The 22,256-nt window shown below is 46.0% G+C and overlaps 1 protein-coding gene and 1 long non-coding RNA gene across 2 annotated transcripts in view; one reads left to right on the top strand and one right to left on the bottom strand.

The window, feature by feature from the left end:
• PKP1 (plakophilin 1) overlaps window positions 1–22,256 on the top strand; it is a 51,024-nt gene that overhangs the window by 18,553 nt on the left and 10,215 nt on the right. Inside the window, exons 3-10 of the mRNA XM_037885052.2 lie at window positions 1,744–2,141; window positions 10,114–10,258; window positions 11,478–11,685; window positions 13,046–13,223; window positions 16,349–16,463; window positions 17,028–17,183; window positions 17,516–17,692; window positions 21,649–21,802. Coding sequence (XP_037740980.1) covers window positions 1,744–2,141; window positions 10,114–10,258; window positions 11,478–11,685; window positions 13,046–13,223; window positions 16,349–16,463; window positions 17,028–17,183; window positions 17,516–17,692; window positions 21,649–21,802 — 1,531 coding nt within the window. The remainder of the gene's footprint in view (window positions 1–1,743; window positions 2,142–10,113; window positions 10,259–11,477; window positions 11,686–13,045; window positions 13,224–16,348; window positions 16,464–17,027; window positions 17,184–17,515; window positions 17,693–21,648; window positions 21,803–22,256) is intronic.
• LOC122463488 overlaps window positions 18,327–22,256 on the bottom strand; it is a 42,339-nt gene continuing 38,409 nt past the window's right edge. Inside the window, exon 4 of the long non-coding RNA XR_006286911.1 lies at window positions 18,327–18,835. This is a non-coding gene — a long non-coding RNA (uncharacterized LOC122463488). The remainder of the gene's footprint in view (window positions 18,836–22,256) is intronic.

Below are 22,256 nucleotides of genomic sequence, written 5' to 3'. Positions count from 1 at the left end.
GGAACTGAGAGCAGCTTTAGCCCCATGGCAGGATCTCAGGGTGTAGCTTTCCAACATCCATGAGCATTTGTAGGGCTGAGCAAGGAGCTCAGGGCCTGGCCTGTTGATGGGGATTTAAGGAGTGTGTTTTATTTCCCTTCCACGCTCTCTGTGCCTGGCTCCTTCATTGTCAAAGACAGGCACTGGCTATGGGCATCGGGGCAACGTGTCTCAAAGCTCTCCCTGCCTAGGGGCTCAGACACAGTGGTGATGGGCATGGCAGAAGAACCTGAGTACATTAGACTAGCACTGAGCAGGCAGCGAACAAGGGCTCCATTTTTTTCTGGCCTGCAGCATGGCCACGGGTCCTCCTCATGACACAGCTGCCTTAGCAGCAGCATTCGTATCCCACTGGCATCTTCTGCTGACCAGGAGAGCCGTGTAACTGGGACCGAAGGCTGTGTCCGCATGGGTGTCCTGACGACGCAGGTTCCACTGCGCTATAAGAGGAATGGGCCAGGATTTCCAGTGTTGCTAGGTGTCTATCAGGCAAGCTGCCATAACTGCCTGGGTTTGTTTGGGTTTTTTTTATGTGGGGTAAAACACCTTAGCACCCACTTTCTTAGCTGGCAACGTTCCCAAGCCTCTGCCAAGCGCAGCCCTCTGAGAGGCAGATGCCACAGTTAGCATCCAGAAGTGTTGTTGCAACAGAATCTCAGGCCAGTTACACTGAGGTAAATCTGGAGTAACTCCACTGAAGTCACTGTGGATGTACACCAGTGTATCAGGTCAGAACTGGGCCCATTTCTTTTAACTAAATACAGTGGCTTTTTGCTGGCTTAGCCCTGGCATTTCTTAAGAAATTCCTCCTTATTGTTCTCAAAACTTCAAACGTTATTGTTGGCATGAGCTATTCATTCACTCCTTTAATGCATAAATCCATCCTCTTTTCCCCACATGGGCCCCATTTTGGGCCTCTACTGGGGAATTCTCACCTACGGGTTAGTGCGTCTGTCAGGGTGGAAGATGAGTAAGAAGAGTTAATAAGGACAAAGCAAGCAATGGGAATGACAGAATAGGGTTAGAGTCAGCGTCTGTAACGGGAGGGGCGTGATGCCTTTCACATGACACATACACCTGAGCTCCAGACCCCTGGAGTACATATCAGATCCCATTCTGTGAGAAATGGAACATTTGCCCTGATGGCCTGCCAAATTCTGTTGGGTGGCAGTGTCGCTGCACTCTGTTCAAAGGCTGCCACATTCCAGTCCAGAGGTGGCTGCGCATTGGTGTTAGGTGAGGTAGGTCAGGTGTACCTAGAGTTGGTAAGAGGCTTAGAAGCCTTTGGGATGAATATTAATACACAATATTAAGTAAAACTACAAGGAGATGGGGTAGTTCAGGGGCTAGGGTGCTAACCTGATGCAAGGAGACCAGGGTTCAATTCCCTGCTGTGCCCCAAACTCCCTGGGTGAGTCACTTAGTCTCTCTAGCCTCGGTTTTCTAGCTGTACAATGGGGATATTACACTGCCCTACCTGTGAGGAGAGAGATGGTAGAGATTGTGAGGTGCTCAGATACTAGGATAATGGGGACCATCAAAGTACCATGAGCAGGTCCTATTGTAGTTAATGTGTGGTGTGCCCACAGCTCCCATTAAAGCCAGGGCTCAGTGCCCCTCAGGATTTGTCCCCATTTGGTGAACTCCTGGGAATCACTTCAAGCCCCTTTTAATTGTTTTGTTTCCTGTTTCCTCCCCCTTCAGATGTACAACGGGACCCTTAAAAGAGAGACAGACAATCGACGCTTCAGCTCTTACAGTCAGATGGAGGGCTGGGGCAGCCGGCACCACAGCAAAGCCGTCTGCAGCCCCACCAGTCCCGGTGGCAACTACTGCCTCAAGAGCAGCCGGAGTGAGCCTGACCTGTGCTGTGAGCCTCCCCGGGGCACGCTCCGGAGGAACCAGGTGGGAAGCCACGCAGTGCAAAAGGCAACCCTGAACCGCCAGAGCATGTACAGCAGCTGCAGCACCCACCATGGGACCGCCAGGAAACCCATCCCGGATCGCAACCTCTCCTGCAACAAGCCGGATGCGGTGTATGCCCAGCCCGTGACGGGCGGCCGGCAGGACGGGGTGTATGGGCATTCTATGTCCAGCTCCAGGTGAGTTCCCACGTGCCTGTGAGCTCAGTGGATTAGCCTAGGACTTCTCTGCAGGGTGATATCGCTGGAATGGCAGGGACCTCGGTTGTGTGCCTCTCCTGCTCACCATGCCACTTTGGGTTGGCGTTCATTTCCCTACAAAAAAGCACCGGTTTTCATACTGCAAGTCCAATTTCCAAATGGTCAGCTCCCGGAGTCCTTCCCAAGGGTCTGATCCTGAGAGGTGCTGAGTGCCACAGAGTCCCACTGCACTCCCAAACCAAGCCTTTGCTTAGACAGCACTGGCTGATTTCTGCAGGAGGCGAGTAAGGACAAGCAGACGCTCACTAAGGGCCTTGGGATTTAGTCCAACTGGGAGTTTGTCCAGAAAGAGGACAGAGTGAAAGTACTTCAAAATCAGATCCCAAATTATGCTGTGATCTATTCTACTCTGCTCATTCCCTTCCCTATACACAGTATGCAATCCCATCAGATACTTACTTACAAGTGTGGGAGGTATACGAGGGGTGACAGAGATGCATCGTGTCCCAAACGTCACTTTCTCTCAAACATCTGCATTCAGAGATTGAGGAGCCTGGCTTGTGCTCAGGAGGTGATGCTCTGAGCCATGGTGTTCAGACCTGCGTTGTCTCACTAGCCATTTCTCTGTTTGTACAGCACCAGCACAATAGGGCCCTGGTTTATGAGGTGCTGCTTCACTGCATAGAATGAATAATTACAATAAAAATAGCGATCACAACAGGATCTGCGTGAAAGCCTTGCCTAATTCAGCCTGAGAGCACGAACCAGAGGTTGTGAAAATTCAATTATGGGGGCCAGTTCATGCCCCTTGATCATCGTTGAGTTTTGGCTCTTAGCTTTACATACCACTTGTAAATCTCCCTCATTGAAAATTGTCCACAGCTGTTTAGCAGGGTCTGAGACTCCATGAGCTGGCCTGTTGATGCATTATCTTTTGGCGATTTGGCTTTATGTATGCGCAGTCTTCGCTTCTTTTACACGTGCAAAATGTTACTCAGTTTAGCCACGGCTTACCTTGCGGCTGGATGGCACATTGCTCAGAGCATGATGTTGTCCATTGGCTCATTTCATAAACCCTGTCATTGTTTTGGGATGGAAAGCCGCCGTTTACATAACTAGAAACAATTCACTCCAGGAATTTCTGACCAAGGAGTTACGGGCAGTAGGCTGAGAGGCTGTAGGGTGAAGAAATACACCCAGTGAACAGCTGCAACAATGAAGATGTTTTCTGCATAAGGTGAATGTTGCCTTTAAGTAATTGGTCCCAGCTGGGTCGCTGTTTCCCTACCGAAAGAGCTGGTATACACTGGACTTTTCTCATATGTAGAGTTACTCGTAATTATGGAATGATATGCTGTCTTGAAGAATGGCTGTGGTTTTCTGAAGATTTACTCCAGGGAGAACTGCCCTTGTGTCAGAAATGCTCTCCAGTGCCAAACATCGCCTGGTTAGGGAGTGGTCCCCTTTGCAGAACCCTCCCAGCTTGGGGTGTGGCTCACCCTGCAGAACTGGTTCTGACTTAGGAGTTGTCTATCATGAAGCATTAGACCTGGCTGGGGAGGTGTCATCCTGGTAGAACTGGTTCTGGATGGGGAGTTTAGTCCTTTTTAAAATTGAACCTGGCAGGGGGGTTGTCCCCCACCGGAGAACTAGTTTAGTTTGGGGAGTGGTCTGTCTGGTAAAAGTGGCTCTGCCTAGTGAGTGTTGCCCTCTAGAGCGAATTGAGATTAAGAACACTTCCTCTGTGTAGATCGGGTTAAGGAGCTGTTCCCTTTGAAAAGCCACTCTTGCTTGGAGGCTGGGGAGAAGAAAACTAGTTCTGATGGGGGTTGTTATTAACCTGGGTCTGGTTGAGGAGTTGCCACCTGTGCGTTTTTTAGGTTCTGTAGAAGTGTTCTCACTGGGGACATGCCGTCTTTATAGAACTGCTTCTGGGCTGGGTGCAGTTTGTTGCAGAGCTAGATCTGGCTGGAGAGTTCTGCCCCTTGGAGACCTAGACAGTGTTTTGTTCTTTTGGAAGTACAGGTCTTTCTTGGGCATCTGTCCCCATCATTGAGAGGAGTTGTCCTTGAGGAACTGGGCTTGGCTGAGTAATGGTTACTATTGGAGAACTTTCCCTGGTTGTGGCATTGTTCGCTGTGTACTAGTGGTTCTTAAGGTGGAGTTTTCACCTTGCAGAACAGGGACTGTGTGGGGCGTTGTCCTCATACTAGGAACGTTTTGTGTCAGATAAGTTTTCTGCAATGAAACACTAGCCTTGCTTGTCAAATTGTCTCCCGTGAACAACTGGACATGGTTATGCAGTTGAATAAGTGGTTCCCCACCAAAGAACTGAGAGTGCTTGAGGTATTGCCTCCTATGTAGAACAGGTTCTGTGCAGTTATCCTCTTGCAGAACTGGGTTCTGGCTGGGGTCCCTGTTAGCAATCTCTCTGGACTGATGGTCCTCTCCAGAGATAGCCCTGGTTTTGGGGTTGACCACACTGCACTACTGGTCTTGTTTTGAGTAAATTCTCCTTTTTAGAACCGATCCAGGTTGATGCAGTGCATAGGCAGGCATTGTACCCCTGCAAAATTGAGCTGGCTTGGAGTGTTTTCTCTTTTGGAGAACTGTTTACAATCGCGAGTGGTCCTCCTTGTGGAACTGATTCTGATGTGGGTGCTCTCCCTGCTGTAAAACCATTCCTGGACAGAGAATTACCCCTAATATAGAGCTGGTCTTGTTCTGAATGATCCCTCTAGCCAATCTGGTTCTAGTTCCATCTGCTTCATGGCTGAGGTTGGAGAGGTCTTGCTGTGGAATAGGGCTGGGAAAATGTAAAGACATCCTTTTACCCTGGCTTTTCTTCAATAATTCTGAAGCTACCTCGGTGGGGACAAGTAAATGATACAGAGAAAAGAAGAGGAGGAGGAGAAGTAGTAAGAAGTAAAAGGAAGAAGGGGATAAGTGGAATTAAAAAAGAATTACAAGCACATATCACAGTGGCTCTTAGCAAGAGAAAATGGAAAATACCATTGATTTAACTTTTTGGTATGGCTATGGTATTATTTACGCTCTGGTACCAGGATGGTAAGTGCATTAGAATTGTAAAGATAGTTCTACTGAGTAATCCCTCGTACAGAACTGGATCTGGTCAGGGCGTTATTGTACTTCTAGAACTATTCTTGGTTGTGTGTTTTCTCTGAGTTCTTTAGGCAACAAATCTTCCCCTTCTAGAAATGACCTCTCTCTTGTGCAGTACTTTCTGTACAAGAAGGACTCCAGTCATGTACCACGGGTTCTGGTTGGGGAATTGCTTCCCTTACCTATCTGGCTGTGATTGAAGCGTATTGTCTCGTAGATTTGGATTGTGGAATTGTTGTTCTTGTAAAACAAAATCTTGTTGCGGGTTTTCCCCTGCCTTGTAGAACTGGTTCTGTTGGGATAGTTGACCCCTTGTAGAACTTGTTCAGATCTGCTTGTAGATCTTGGTCTGATTTGAGAATTTTCCCTCTTGAAGACCTGAAGAGCTTCCCCGCAATACACCAGGTCCTGGCTGGAGAGTTTGCTCTGAACAGTTATCAGGCAGACGCAGTGGTTATGTGAATAACAACATCTTCAGCTTGTTTAACGCACAGCAGACAATCTCCTCTTTGCTCACCTCTGCTTCCCCCTTCGCCTGGAGGTAAAGCATGATGTTCCTGTTCTACGCCCTGGGGCATGGTGGGACTCACTGAGAACCACACGTCCCAGCTCAAAGTCTTTGAGGGCTCAGAACGTGTCTTTTGTTGTGCTTATTCCAATGGCTGCTGCAGCTGCTCAGTTCCCAAGTAGTGCCATTTGATTGTCCCTAAAGTGGAACTCTTTGCAGTCAGTCCCTCTTCCAGTCGTATGGTGTGTCATCTGGAGCCAGCACTCGGTCACTCATTGCTGGCCATGTTGGCTAAATGATCTGTAGCGATTCTGCCCAGTTAGGAGAAAGCTCCCTTTGCTCCAGGGCCACCAGATTCAAACTGAACGCTATGAGCAATTAGTGATGGGCATGCTGTATATAAAGCATGCTAGGAGCAAGGGCATCTTTTGTTCCTCTCCAGCTGGTACACATAGGAGGACAGGAAACTATTACTGCCACCAGCTAGGGATGTCCTACCTTTAGCTGAAGCTGTAGAGGCTCTTGCCTTTAGCACTTCAAGTCCCAGATTCAAATCCCACCATGCTAGGCCAGTTATACCTTCTCCGTGATAGCCTGCCAGAGAGGGACTCAATGCTCTTCTCTGTAAGGAGGAAAAGGTGAGTTCTGGTGCCTGCAGACCCTCCCTAGCATGAGGACTGCTGGAACTGAGCTGTAGCATGCCCTGAATTTCGGAAGGGGAACAGTGTCAGCCATAATGCCGGATGTGCACTGCGATCGTCTTTCAAGACGTGGTTGGCATGTTTGCCACTGTTCAGCTGTCGGTGGAAGAAAGAGGCTCAGATACATCCGCTGGGTACACCTTCAAATGTGTGGCTGTGAACCGTGGCTGTCGGTGGCCATGGCATGTAGTGACCCACCTGCCCCCGTTGGTAAACATCTCATGGAGTAAATGCTTCATCACTTCAGAAGTGACAGCAGGTGTGGGCATGACCGTAAGTGGTATAGAGAATAACTGACACAGGAGCACTAAAAACCTGAGAGAAACCGGAGCTGGCTAAAGAAAAGGGCCACAGGTATCAGACTGGATGCTATGGAACAGGCAGCAAAGCTGTTGACTCGAATGGGGTCCTCTGGACTTGCTGCCTGGCCGGAATGCAGTACGACGCCTGACAGGGTCATCACTGTCCATGCGTGGCTAACACAAGACATCCGGGCAACGCTGCCAGGGCCGTGCTGTGCTAGCCTGGCCTGCATGAGCTGCGTCTGGAGCACTGGGTGCCCTGTCGCCGTAACCACGGCAATACCAAGTACTCTGAAAAGTCAGCGCGCAACCCCCCAATGATTTGCTGTCTCCAGCCACTGCAGACTCGTCTCTGATGGAGGTCGTGATGCCTGACGGAGCTCCTTTCTGGAGATGACTGGGAGACTGAAGAGAGGTCACTACAGGGAGTGTATCCTCCCTGTCCATGCTGACGGAACCATGGGGCAATCCCAAATGTGGAGCTTAGCCCTGAGTGGTTCTTCCCTGCTGTAAACTGCCTCTGCAAATGACTATCAGCACAAGTAATCACAGCCTGGTCCACTAGAGGCCAGAAAGAGTCCCCTGAAGTGTGTGTCTGTTTCCCAAAGGTAGAGTGATGCATCTCTTTGTTATGACATCCATCACAGTTGGCATGGCTGGGGTTCTTACTGCAATCGTTCACGATAGGAAGAAAACTGTCTCCTTTCAGTGTCTTGTGAATAGCACATTGGGGTTCAGCTCTCAGGTCTTTAGCTCTCAAACCACTAAAGCAACTTGCCAAGGGTGAGATTCTAAGACCAGAAGGGACCATTATAATTATCATGACTGACCTCCTGTATGACACAAGCCATAGAACTTCCCTCAAAATAATTCCCAGAGCAGATACTTTAGAAAAATGTCCCATCTTGGTGGATTCCCTATCACTGGCAATTTTTAAATCAAGATGGGATGTTTTTCTTAAAGATCTGCTGTGATTCAAAATATGTATTTTGGGGAAATTTTATGGCCTGTGTTCTACAGGAGGTCAGACAGGATGATCACTGTGGTCCAATCTGGCCTTGGAATTTATGAATCTATGAAAAATGTAAGGGAATCCTCCTAGCTAGCTGCCTATGGTGCCAAAGCTTCAACAGTAATTATTTGGGTGGATCAAAGATGAGTGACAATGCTCTGAGCCATATTTGAGTTCCTAATGGTTGTGGAAAGGTGTTCAGTGCAAGGGGGTTTGAGTCATATGTTAGGAATCACTGGGCTTGTGGATATTACCTTCTCTGCAATGTTTTTAATAAACAATGAGCAGTGGCTTTCTTAGCTCCTCCCTGCTCCTTTGTCCCCTAGGCCCCTAGACTCTCAATAACAAAAAAAGAAAAGTTTCCATTCTGTTTAGTTGCTCTGGTTGTAGAACTTAACCTGAGTGAGGAGTTGTTCCCCTGGATGAATTCCCCTGGAGAAAATGGTTACTGGTCTGGTTACTGACCCTTTCCACTGTGGAACTGGACCTGGTTGCAGAGATTTCCCCCTATGGTTCTGGTTGGGGATGGATTTGTCGCCCTGTGGAAATGCCTGTGTGGGGAGTTGTCCTTGAAAAACTGACCCTGGTGGGTCGCCTATAAAAATTGCCCCTGCTTTGAGAACTTCTAGAACTGGATGCCATCATCAGAGCCGCCATCACAGCTGGCAGTCATCGGCTGGTCTTCTCAGCAGAATGGCTAAAGATTGAATGATCCCTGGAGATAGAACTTTCCTACTTTCCTCTCCCAGACAGCATGGATACAGTGGAGGGAGAAACTTCTCCTGAGACAGCTCATGCTGTGCCTGTTCTGTTTGTGGAGAGAGGGCTTTGGTTCCAAAGCTACCATCAGCCTGGTAGAGATGGTCAGAAAGGTTTAGATAAAAGGACACTATCCTGAACCTTCACCAAAACATGGCCCAAACCAAACATCTTCTGAGGTTCCGAAGGTTCAAAGTCAACCTTTCCTGCCTCCATTTTACATGACTCCGCACTTCTTGATTTCTAGCTTAATAACAAAATCTCAGCAAGAGGGGTTATCCTTTATAGGGAAACCCTATAGAACTTAGTAGAGATGAAACCATTAGAATACCATGGAAATTATTCTGGACAGCCTATATAACATAATAGAGAATGACACCTTTCTGTGGATTGTTTAATAGAATTTAATAGAGGATCATATCTCTATATAGAATCTCACAGGTTAATTTAAAAATCCCATAGAAAAGATATAATTCTCTTTTAGAGTCTGCTGGATTTTCCCATCAGGGATATTCCCTCCATATGCTGAAACCAAGAAACATCCAGTTCCCAAAGACATAATATCCTGACAGGACCTGATCGTGATCTCACTGAAGTCAATGGTAAAACCCCACTGATGTCAACGGGAGCGCAGAGAAGGGAAAACATCGTGGCAGAAACTGAACTTTTGGATGCTTTGTTCCACCAAATCCCCTGAACATTTTAGTCTCGCCCATCCTGTGACCTACCATTTTCCACTTGCATTCAGTTAATTGTTTAAATAAAATTAAACAAACAATTGGACTGCTAGTGCTTGATTTTTCCTTGCGTTGCACCTTGTGTTGTCATTAGCATTGTGAATTGGGAGCACTTTCTACCCACTCTGCATAGGTGCAAGGCAGGAGATAATCAGGCCCCTCGTTTCCACGGCAAGGAGGTGCATTTTCAAAGGTCTGGGTGGGTTTTTTCCTATGCCTTCCATCCCCCCTGCCCCACACCAAGTCCATACTCTCTTGTAACTCACCTCGGGATTCTATAGACATCTGCAATCATTCCACTGTCAGTGTTCATCTGTAACTCCACTTAAAACCTCCCTCTCTAGGCTCTTTTTCTGACAATAACATGGCCACAAACAACAATGGCTTTCCTTGAAACAAGACTGTGATTTAGCACCCCGAAGGTTAAAGTAGATGCGTACGATCATGGGTATCATTCTGAAATCTACAAGAGGTCACACGCAGTTTCCCAGTCTTCTTTCTGTAAACAAACGACATCGTTCCATTATTATGGATGTCAATGGGAGTAAGGACTGGGTAAAAGCTGAGTCATGACCTGAATACTTAGCCCACCAGGTTTCTTGGTGGTTGCAGCTCTCTTTGCAGGGACCATATTGCAATATTGATAGATCTGTCTAGATAAACAAACCCATAAGATCTAACAGTAGTCAGCTGAGGGGCCGTTGCCTACTTGAATCTGGTGGCATCTTTCAAAGAAGTCATCAGCCTCTAAAGCATCTTGCACTTGCCACGTAGTGACTGATCCATTCCTTTCCCTTCTTTTTGTTTAGAATATGCACTGATGAGTTGGACAATGTGGCAATGACCATCCAGAAAGCCATACAGCTCCTGTGCTCCTCGGATGAGAAATCTCAAGCCATGGGTGCGTACTTCCTCCAGCACACCTGCTTCCAGGATGAATCTGCCAAGCAAGAGGTAAACTAACTTGTTCATGGCTGCATTTTCAGAAGTGGGCGCTGGGTCTGGGTGCCTTCATTTTAGAAGGTCCACGTGAGACATCTGGGGCCTGATTTTCAAGCAGTGCCAAACATCTTTATTTCCCATTGCCTTCAGCTGGAATTGTGGGTGCTGAGCACTTTCTGAAAATGTGCCCCAAGGCTCATTAAGTGAGGCTTCCAAATATCAAGGCATTTTTCCCCAGCTGACAGTTTCGTTTCATTCATTCATGAACAGGTGGTTTCACTAGGCTCACAGCAATGAATTCCTTTCACAGGAGCTCTGGTTACTTCAGAGAAGTAGGACCAAATCAGTGCTGAGACTAATTAAGTCTACCAGTCTACAGAGAGTCTAAGCTTGTGTGACTGCTACCTTCTCCCAGTCTCATCAACATGTATGTTACATCAACTGTAGGCTGCCTTAGACTTAGATTCACACCCCCGTCCCCTTACACATCAGCCCAGAATTTGGCCCCTTGATTCTGAGTGTATGTTACACCAACATACATGTTGCCTCTGAATGTGGCCCATGGTTTCTGGGTGCAGGTAAAGCACTATGGAATGTTGCTATATTACAATTATAATGTGGTCTCTAGGTAGTTTTTCACCGCAGAAAATAAGACTCATGAGGCCGTATCCTCAGGTGACAGAAATCAGGGTAGCACTGCTGAAGTCAGTGGGAGCAAACACTAATTTACTCCAGCTGAGGTCATTACTTGCAAGTCTTAATTGTTGACATCTGTTAGTAATAATACCAGCTCTTTTCATAGGTAGAGTGTAGAGTGCTTTACAAAATTGGTATAATTCATTATCCCTGTGTTTACAGATTTGGTAACTGAGGCACAGAGCTATGAAGTGACTTGTCCAACATCACCCAGCAGGTCAATAACAGAGCCGGGAATAGAACCCAGTTGATCTCAGTCCAGTGCTCTGTCCACTAATCCTATACCCTAGTCATCAAGGCAGTCAGCACAGACGCTCTTGGCTATAGCTATCAAGCCATTTGACTGCCTTGTAAAAAATGGGGTATTTTGGGTCTAGCCATCCTGTAATGCTCACGGTATCCTTTCCATTCCCATTAGTACGCACTATGCTGTCTTCTTGCATTAACTTCTGTCGCCGTGGTCTTTTAATACACCAGAGCAAATAGATGAGCTTTTCATGGGATGCTGATCCTTGTCTGTCTTCTCCTCTCGCAGGTCTACCGGCTAGGTGGAATTGGCAAGCTAATTGAACTCCTCCGCAGCCCAAACCAAAATGTCCAGCAGGCTGCAGCTGGGGCTCTTAGAAATCTGGTCTTCAGAAATCCTGCCAACAAGTTAGAAACCCGACGGCAGAATGGGATAAGGGAGTGTGTGAGCCTCCTGAGGAGAACTCCGAACACTGAAATACAGAAACAGCTGACAGGTACATGCAAGCAAAGGAGAGATCCTCAGCTCTTGTAACTTAGGATAACTCCATTGACTTCCACACCAGCCTATAACACCTGGGGATCTGGCTCCTAGACACTGGGGCCTGAGACTCACCTGCCTGCCACCTTGCGTTGCCATATGCACCTGTGCAAAGTACAACACTATCAGACCAGCATGACACTTTGTACTCGCTTTCCCCATGTGCAAATGACAACACAAAGTGTGAGGCTGTGCAGGATCAGGCCCCTGGATTGCCCAATTTATCAGCTTTGTGAATCTTGCGTACAGTGTTAGGGGTTCCCAACCACTGGCCCGTGAATCAGGTCTGAGACTTAGAGATCACACCTATGCAACCAGGTTTACCACCACAGCTGTGACCATCAAGGGCTTTTGAGCCATCAGGGCCTACATGTGATCACCTGAGAGCTGGGTCCAGGGCATTCTCAAAGGAGGGTCCCATCCTCTGGCACTTAGTTTCCCTTCCTGGACTGAGAGGAGGTGAGATTTGGGGTTTGTTTCAGAGAATATTACACAGTCTATTTAGTGTCCCAGGCTTATCCTGAAGAGTTGGGTTCTACTGGGATCACGTGCATGTGCTAACACTGGGTCAGCCCGAGTTGTCTTTGATTATAGTGTACTTGAGCCTTGGGTAGATGGTCCACTCCCCTCACTGCCCCAGACTGAAATGTATACAGAAATATGATCTTTGAGGCTGGGACACCAGGCTCCATTCTGTACTGTAATAGGGGGCCTCTGTCCCAGGCCGGTATGATGCCTCTACTATCTCCCATTTAACTGTATATACTCTGAAACTAGAACTTAGAGTATGCCCAAGTCCCATGGGGGGTTAGAGGGCACATGGTTAAATAGGAAGCAGTGAGCACTGCTTGAAATACAAGAGGTTTTTGTTGCCTGGAAAGGATGGAGACCACTGAGCTAGTACAATGTATTATGGGAGAACTAGTTTCAAGACCCTTCTCAAGATAACGTGGACTAGGTAGAAGAGGTGACATTCTGGGTCTGTACTGGGAAGCCTGGTTTGAACAGCACACACAGCACCACGCAGGTTGATCATGGAGTGACATATTGGTTAGTTACAGAGGAAACTGCTTTTTCTGTTAGAGCTGAGATTGGACGGGGAGATTGGACCAGAGCGTCTCTCTCCAAACCTGGGGGCTATCTTGAATGCCTCGATTGTAGACCTAGAGCTTGATTCTCTTCTTCTTTGCACCAGTTGTACATGGATGTAACTTTCATGGAGTTATTCCCTAGTTGCAATGTTAGTGATAGGAGATTCAGGCCTTTACTGCATCAAGACCTTAAGGTTTAATGTTTGTCTTGCATTTTCTTTCTAGGGCTGCTGTGGAACCTGTCCTCCACGGATGAGCTGAAAGAAGATTTGATACACGAAGCCCTCCCTGTCTTGACAGATTGTGTTATCATCCCTTTCTCGGGGTGGTCTGATGGTGTCAGTAATAGGACAAGAGAAATTGTTGACCCTGAGGTGTTCTTCAATGCTACAGGCTGTTTGAGGTAGGTCAGCAGACAAGCATCGCTCACACCCTTTGTGGATATGCTTAAAACGGGCCCCTTATTTTAACAGTTATAAACCTTAACTTTTTGAATCTCAACATCTACTGTCATTAATTATTGTCTGATCTCCCAAAATTTCCTGCAACTGTGAACATTTAAATTGATTAAAAAATAAAAAAAAAAGCTTAAAAATAAGCATGATTGATATTATCCATCAAAATTATAAGAACGGCCATACTGGGTCAGACCAATGGTCTATCTAGTCCAGTATCCTGTCTTCCTACAGTGGTCAGTTCCAGTTGCTTCAGAGGGAATGAACAAAACAGAGCAATCATCAAGTGATCTATCTCCCATTGTTCAGTCCCAGATTCTGGCAGTCAGAGGTTTAGGGACACCCAGAGCATTGGGTTGCATCCCTGACCATCTTGGCTAACAGCTGTTGATGAACTATCCTACATGAACGTATCTAGTTCTTTTTTGAACCCAGCTATACTTTTGGCCTTCACAACATCCTCTGGCAGGGAGTTCCACAGGTTGACTGTGTGTTGTGAAGAAGTATTTCCTTAGGTTTGTTTTAAACCTGCTGCCTATTAATTTAATTGGGTGACCCCTAGTTCTTGTGTTATGTGAAGGGGTAAATAACACTTCCCTATTCACTTTCTCCACACCAGTCATGCTTTAAAAAAATACAAGTGAAATTCTGCCAAGCCTATTCATAAAGTTTTCATGGTGTCTAGAGCTAGATGAACATTTTCCACTGAACTTGTTTTTCAACAGGAAATTGGGTTTTTGATAAAACAAAAATTTTTCACAGAAAGTGTCCTGTTTCCTTGAAAAGTTTTGATTTTTCATTAGAAAACTTTTTGAAATTTTTTAGCTAACACAAGGAATTTGCAGTGGGGGATGAGGCTGGTGGTTTGGGGCCAAAAATGTTCAGGTTTCAGCTGAATTTTTTAAAAATTTTGATTGCCAAAAAACAAAAATTGTTTTCCATTATTTGATGAAAAGTCAAAATTTTCTGTGTGGGACTAAACCCCCAGATTTTCGATCCAGCTCTGATGACTATCTCTTGCCTGCAAATTCCAACTGATTCTCTTTTTTCATACTGGATCCATTCATTCCAGTTACAGTCACTAGGTGTTGGCCCATCCCAGTGTAAGTGTCGGTGTCAAAGTGAGAGGCTTGTATTTGGGCATGGGATGGTTTTATTTCTTCCTTGGAAAAGCCAGAGAACTTCTTGGCATGAAGATCTTCGTCCTGACTTGCAGTTTCTTCTACCAGCTTCCAAATTCCCCATCACGTTGGGAACAACTCAGTAGGGAGATGAAAAAGCTGTATAATTAGGTACTTTAAAGAACTAAAGCTCTGCCTTAGGGAATGTAGCAACAGACCGCGCCCTTACCAGACACGCTAGCTAATGGGAGCTACATTCGCTTGTGAAACTGACGAAGCAGACTGCAGCAGGGACTGCAGCTTTCTCTGCCTGTCACTATCAGCCCCGAGAGGTCTCAGCCCTCTGAGGCTGGAGATCACTTCTGAAGGACAGCGCGCTCCTGCCTCCATCCCTCTCTTGGAGGAGAACTTTCCATGTGCAGTTATGCAGCAGAATGGTTCTTGTAAGCAGGGCTGTCATCTGCTCCATCCCTGTAAAGGCACTGGAGCCCAAATATGCAGATACATGTTAATGGAGAAATGGCAGTATTGGGGGATACTGCAAAAATAGCCATCCAGGGGGCAGGGTCAGTCTTCTGTGCACTGGTTTGTCATTTCTTATGCCCATAATGCATAGCAATGACATGGAGATAATTCCAAACTTGAGGTCAGTTTGGGCCTAAAATGGGTCTGGAATAATGAGGGACATGGACATCTGCTCATTGACAAAAGCCTAGCCACGCAGGTTTGTTAAGAGTTTCTGTCTGGCAGATGTCTGTGAGCTATTGCAAACCACTCATTTGCGAGCTACCGGTGCATTAAAACAAGATCATGTCATGCCGCTGCTAAAACTCTGCTGTCTTAGCCAACACCTGATCCAGAGTATAGCGCAGCGAAACTATCACCACTTAAATCTAAGTTTTTTTGCCCCTTTTTCTTAAAACCTGGTGTCCCCATGTGAGAGAGATGACAAATTCCGGCAATATCCTGGACAAACCACCTTGGATTAAGCTAAACCTTACTGAATTCAGTTAAAGTATTTTAGGAGTTCGTATTGTGAGATCATATGTAATGTCTCTAGGGGAGAGACATGACTCATGTAAACCCAGGGAAATGTTAGGGGCTTCAAAGGACTCTTTTAAACAAGGTACTTTTTAAAGCTTTGCCTTGAGGAGGGGACCTTTGTGTGCTAGTCATGGTGGTCATCTGTCACATGAGGACAAGATCAGAGGCCCAAACAGTAGAAAGGAGGGACTCAGAGAGACATGGGGGTTCTTGTTATGAACTGATGACCACAGAAGACCCTCTGTGTGAGGTTTGAAGGACTGGTCACCAGCCCAAACGCCTGCTGGAGTTTGGGGTGATCTCTGGTAAGCTTATTAGCATGCGTGTACATTGTTGTATTGATTTAATATGTTTTCTCTGTAATGTTTTTCACTTTAAGAATAAATGTGCTTGTTTAGAAAGAGCTGTGTGGTAATGGTGGTATTGAAGTCAATGTTGCTACACTGACCTACGCCAGTTGAAGGTGGGCTCCTGGTTCTCTGTGGCGATCTCCAGCTACTCATTATTCTACCCTCTCTCTGGAAATAACTCTAAGCAGATATCTTGCATGTCCCCACTGTACCTACATTGTTCTCTCTAAGGGGATATCTTCCCTCTGGACTTACCCTAAAAGGAAAATCTCCATGGATGAAATTCACCCCTCTGGAGAGGAACGTGACAAGGCCTATACACCATCTAGGTCCCCCTTTAGTCATCAGAGTTGAAGTGGGACTTAAGTGGTGCACTGGCCTTGTTCTGTCCCCCTGCAGAGAGGTGAATTTCACCCTATAAAGGCAATCCTTCCAAGTGGGTTGAATTCAAACAGAAATATGTAAGGAGCTCAGTGGCCGATGGAAAATACCCAGCTAACGGAGCTGCTTATCTGTCTTGCTTTACCTCCCTACATTTTATAAAATGTCTTCCTTCAGAAACCTGAGTTCTGCAGATGCTGGACGTCACACCATGAGAAACTACCCTGGCCTGATTGACTCAGTCATGACTTATACCCAGAATTGTGTGGCTGCCAGCCGGCCTGATGACAAGGTACTAGACATATGAGCTTCCCACTTACACACAGTTCACCAGCCTGTGCCTAGCCCTAGTCAATTAGTAGTACACCCTGAGCACTGACCGTGCACAGCTCTTCTGATAGTCCGGCTATTGATTTTGGTGCGCAAATGGGTGCAGAGGTCTTTTGAAAATTCTGGCCTACATGTCACAATGGTCGCGGCTGTGTGCTGAACACTTCTGAAAATCTGGCTCTGATTTAGAAGTGAATTGAAAGTGAATTAAACTAAATCAGATTAAGGCTACTCTAACTCCAAATAAGAGTGTCCACACAGGGATTTAATGCAGTTTAACTAATCCACTTTAAAAGGTAATTCAGATTAATTTTCCAGAATGTCCCTATGTAGACAAGCTGTAAATAAAATCAGAGTAAGGACCTCAGAGTTTGGTGTATTTATATTTATGCTCAGGCAGCAGGGTTTATCCACCTTACACCGCAACACATCATTGACTTTCACTAAATATTGTTACAATGCGCATACTGTTCCATGTTCCTGTCTGACTGTAAAACTGTTGTGTTTTTTCGGGGGCTGATTTCAGTCCGTGGAGAACTGCATCTGTATCCTGCACAATCTGTCCTACCGCCTGGATGCCGAGGTGCCCAATAAATACACCCAGCTCAACCACATGGCCAGGAATGCCTATGTGGACAAGACCCTCACAGGCTGCTTCAACAGCAGGAGTGGGAAGCTGGAGGTAAGACGTGCTCCTGATTCTGAGTGCTTGCAAAATGCACCATTCACTCAGCCCCTGTCACTGGGTTCGAGTGAAGAGCTGCCCTGCCCCTGCATTATCAGGACCAGAAAAGGGGTATGAGGAGTTACATAGAGTAACATGTCCTCCAGTTGGTACACCTGGGAGAGTTGAGAGAGTGGCAGCATATGCCCGGCCACACTAGATGTGTTGTCTGTATGTGATAGGTGCATGAAGATATTTGTATGTGACCGCCCAAGCAACCAGGGATAATGACGTGTGATTCATGTAGAAAACGCCAAGCTCCTGGATGTCAATCTATTACTTCCCCTTAGATCGATGAGTATGTTCTACCCATTCCCGATGAAGAGTACAAACCCAGAGGGCCCAGCTGGCTCTACCATTCTGATGCCGTCCGCACATACCTGAACCTGATGGACCAGAGCAAGAAAGATGCCACCCTAGAGGCCTGTGCTGGGGCCCTGCAGAACCTCACTGCCAGCAGAGGACTGGTGAGTGCACTCTCTCTCGCACGCGCATACCCACGTGTACCACCCCCCCCAATGGGCTCTGCAGGGGGAAAGCACCTCTTCTAAACTGCAGAGCACCCATAGAATTGCTCCACAGTTTCTATTACAGCATTAAACTCTAATGCCATTGCACGCACACATCCGACACAGAGTGCACTGAGGATTTAGTCCATGGATCCTCTGGACACGCCCTCAACACTCCTCGGGCTAGGGCTGACACTGCAAACCTTCCTCCATACTACCAATGATGGACATAGCTGCACAGCACACACTCTTCATGGCTTTAACCCAGCAGAAATACCCTGGTTGTGTTGCCTTTTGAGGTCTGTGTGCCAAGGTAGGAAGGACTGGGCCTAAGACACTGTCTGCGTGTGTGCAAAATAGGGGATGGGCATGGTGAATATCTGGTCTTGTTCTTGCCTAAACTTTATTGATTTTAATTTAAGTGAGATGGCTAAATAATAAATGAATGGATTTTAATATTTTATTAAAGCTAATGTTAAAAATATATAGACAGACAGATAATGCATAAGTTGGGAAAAGAGTGTCTGTACATCTGGGTATAGTGTTTAGATTATCCACAAATACAAAGTTAGTTTTTTAAAAATCATATGTTACAGAGTACATTATCAGCAATAACCCAAATTTCGGTGAATAGATTTAACAATACAGTTTAGATATTAGAATCCAAACACTCGGGTACATCACTCATGAAAAGTTGTACAGAGAGCTGGTTGTGGGAAGCAAAGTATATCAACGAGTGGAGATTGTCCCTCGGTAATTGAGAATGAGGTTGGTTGTCCTTTTAGAAAATACAATCCATGAAGAAAGTATTTGTTACTTTCCTGACTGCGCTTCTCATCGGCACTCCAGCTCATCCCTCCTGGTATTGCCGATGTCCGGGGATGTGTTCTATGCAGCTGTCCCTCGACCACCTAATGGAGTCTGACACCATGAGTTGCTGCGTTAGCTGAATGTAGCATTGACTGATTCCTCATTCTCTCAGCGCTTGCTTGTTACTGGGGTCCCATGGGTACACAGCGCAGAGAAGTGTTGTGTGTTACAGCATCCCACCCAAAGGTCACCTGACGATGACACAGGGGAAGTCTTCTGCTGCATGTCTAGCTGGTGAAAGGATAACACTAACCTGTCAGCCTTGATTTGCTCAGTCTTTGGACATGAAAAGCTTTGATTTCTTTCAAATTTGAGAAAATTATCCCTTTTGTCAGTGGGGTGAGGCTTCTCAAAGGGGCATAGGGAATTTGACTTTCAGTGGGAGTTGGGTAGAGCTGGTTTGGGAAACTTTGATGGAACCATATGCCTCTGGGATATGCAACTCTGCCTAAATCCAAACGCTTCATGACATCAGGTTGATTTCACTAGAACTTTGGCAGTACTTTATCTTTGTGGTTTTCCTCCAAAATAATGTTGAAACGTCTCGTTTTGATGTTTTTTGGAACAAAACATTTTGATGTTTCATTTTGAAATGACGTTTTGTTTCCGTTTTTAAAAATACTAGATTATACTACATTTTTTAAAAGTCAGCATTGAGAAGAAATGGTTTTGTTGAAATGAACATTCCTAACACCCTGACACCCTTTTTTTTTCAGTATTTTCCTTCACAGAGAATTTCCGATTCGAAATAAAGCCAATTTTCAGAATCCTTCCCAAAACGAATTTTTCCCCTCCTTTAGAGTTGAGTGTCTAATTCTCTTAGACACCTTTGAATATCCCAGGCTCGAGCTGGGATTGATTATGTATCTTAGGAAAAGACTTGTCAACAAAGGAAAAGGGAGATTGGTGAGGTGAGTTACTGACTCAGGAAGGTAGAGTTTTGTGAATGGTAGGAATGTAGAACTTAAAAGGGGAGATGGAATGGAATGCTACACTGGTCAGCATTCTATTACGGAATAATCACGCTACTCAGATTTCCTGCCATGAAGATTCCAGGTCTCTTCTACAGAGATTTGTTGAAATGTGGTATTTGTAGGCAATTAATAAACTTCATTTTGTTAAGCTGAGTCTTTTGGCTGAAATCTGGGACACACAATGCCTTGTGTGTTAGATCCACGTTCCTTTCAGCTAAGATTTACAGCATTTTTCCTTATATTGATCTCTGTTTGCCCTCCCAAAATTTCCTAGAGTACTGCAGGTTTGCCATGAGATGAACTGCAGAGCACAAAACAAAAGCAGCACATAAATGACATGGAAGTACATGATTTTTTTTTTTCGTTGGACTATCTTTTCATGTGCAAATGTGAATTTTAATGAGCTCAACCTTGCAAGGGAGAAACTTGCAAAGGAAATTTGCAAAGCCTATCCTACAAGCCTTCCTCAGACAGATCTTCCATTGAAGGTGACAGAATTCTACGTGCAGGGAGTTTGCAGAATGGAATCCTTTAGCCCTTTAGGTTACAGGCTAGTGGATCTGTTCTCTCCTCAGTGTCCTGGGATACTTACCTCAATCCTGTTAGCACCAATAGGTAACACAACACGTGTCTGTTCTGTACTCAGGGCGGGCAATCAAGCTGTCTGTCATCGCAACCCAGTAGAATGTGCGAGTGGTAGAACTGCAGCTGATTACCCGAGAGGAGAAACGATCCTGTGCCAGTAATACATGCCTCTATTGGAAGAAAGAATGCAGCTGTCTGGCAACATAATAAAATTGCCCAGCAACTTGTTCAGTGTTGGTCTCTGAGGCCAAGAATTCAAAAAACAAGGTGTAAAGTCAGGCTTCTGTGTCCATATGTAGGCACCTAACTAAATGGACTGAGTTGCTGGGCATGCGTCAAGCCAACGGAGTCACTCTGGATTTACACCAGTGTAAACAAGGACAGAACTTCATGCAAGTGCCTGTCTTTTTAAAAGTGGTAATAGCTCATCTTAAGTGATCACTCTCCTTACAATGTGTATGATAACACCCATTTTTTCACGTTCTGTGTGTCTATAAATCTCCTCACTGTATTTTCCACTGAATGCATCCGATGAAGGGAGCTGTAGCTCACAAAAGCTTATGCTCGAATAAATTGGTTAGTCTCTAAGGTGCCACAAGTACTCCTTTTCTTTTTGCGAATACAGACTAACACGGCTGCTACTCTGAAACCTGTCTTTTTAAAAGTATCATTTAGCTGTACAAGGAGTGGTTTGTTCCTCTTGGGGTGGGAGGGGTGGCAGGGGAGGGGCAGTTTGTGCATGAAACTCAAAACCCTCCAATTAATGTTGATAGGATGTAAGCTCATAAACCTCCCCACCTTGTCCCCGCACCCTCCCACCCCACGCAGGCTGAGCCCCTAATATAAGTTGTTCATGGACAGAGAGGGATGCGTAGGAGAGACCCAGATCCTCAAAGGTGTTTAGGCACCTAATTCTCATTGAAATAAATGGGAGTTAGGCACCTAAATACCTTTTGAGGATTTGGATCCAAGAGGCTACAGAAGAATAAAGTATGATATTGATGATTATTTTATGACCTAGCTATACTATAGTGTGTATACCCAGAAATACTGTATGGATACAACAAGGAGTCCAGTGGCACCCAACAGATTTATTTGGGCATAAGCTTTCATGGGTAAAAAACCACTTCTTCAGATGCATGGAGTGAAAATTACAGATGCAGGCATTATGTACTGACACATGAAGAGAAGGGAGTTACCTCACAAGTGGAGAACCAGTGTTGACAGGGCCAATTCAATCAGGGTGTATGTGGTCCACTCCCAATAATTGATGAGGAGGTGTCAATTCCAGGAGAGGCAAAGCTGCTTTTGTAGTGAGCCAGCCACTCCCAGTCCCTATTCAAGCCCAAATTAATGGTGTTAAATTTGCAAATGAATTTTAGTTCTGCAATTTCTCTTTGAAGTCTGTTTCTGAAGTTTTTTTGTTCAAGTACACCTGTCCTGCATGGGTTGGGCATCACTAACAAATTCTAATTTGTCCCCTAGATGTCCAATGCAATGAGCCAGCTGATTGGCTTAAAGGAGAAGGGTTTGCCTCGTATAGCGCGGCTCCTCCAATCCAGTAACAGTGAAGTTGTCCGATCTGGGGCTTCCTTGCTGAGCAACATGTCCCGACATCCTATTCTCCACAAAACCATGGGTAAGGAGCTTCCATAAAAGCAGTTTCTGAGGGGTTGACTAGCCTCTGCCCTTCTTTCACAAGCCCATCTTCTGTTGTAAACCCATCAGCTGAACTATGCCAAGCATCACCACCGGACATAGATTCGCCAAAAAAATGCACTGATGTCACACGTCCCCTCCCCACGGCTGGTGAGCATCAGGGCTGTGATGCTGGCCAAGAGATGCTATTTGTCCTGGCCTGTAGCCACCATAAGGAACCCTCAGCTGACATCTTTTGGAGTCGTGCACAGTCTGGTTAACAAATGCTACCTCACCCCATTAGTGGGCCTCTCACTTGATCCCTGGCATGCTTCATGGGTAAGAGAGATCAGCTGGTTTCTCTGGGCCTCTTTCTGGGAGAGGGAGTGTTTCCCCTGGTTGGGCTGGACTTGGCTTCTTGGGGTGGTGTGTACGGTTTCCCGAGCATAACCAAG

This window comes from Chelonia mydas, chromosome 21 (genome assembly GCF_015237465.2).
Source record: "Chelonia mydas isolate rCheMyd1 chromosome 21, rCheMyd1.pri.v2, whole genome shotgun sequence".
In the NCBI taxonomy this organism is placed as follows: Eukaryota; Metazoa; Chordata; order Testudines; family Cheloniidae; genus Chelonia; species Chelonia mydas.
The sequence above is the reverse complement of the archived record's forward strand: the minus strand, read 5'-3'. Positions and strand labels throughout refer to the sequence as shown.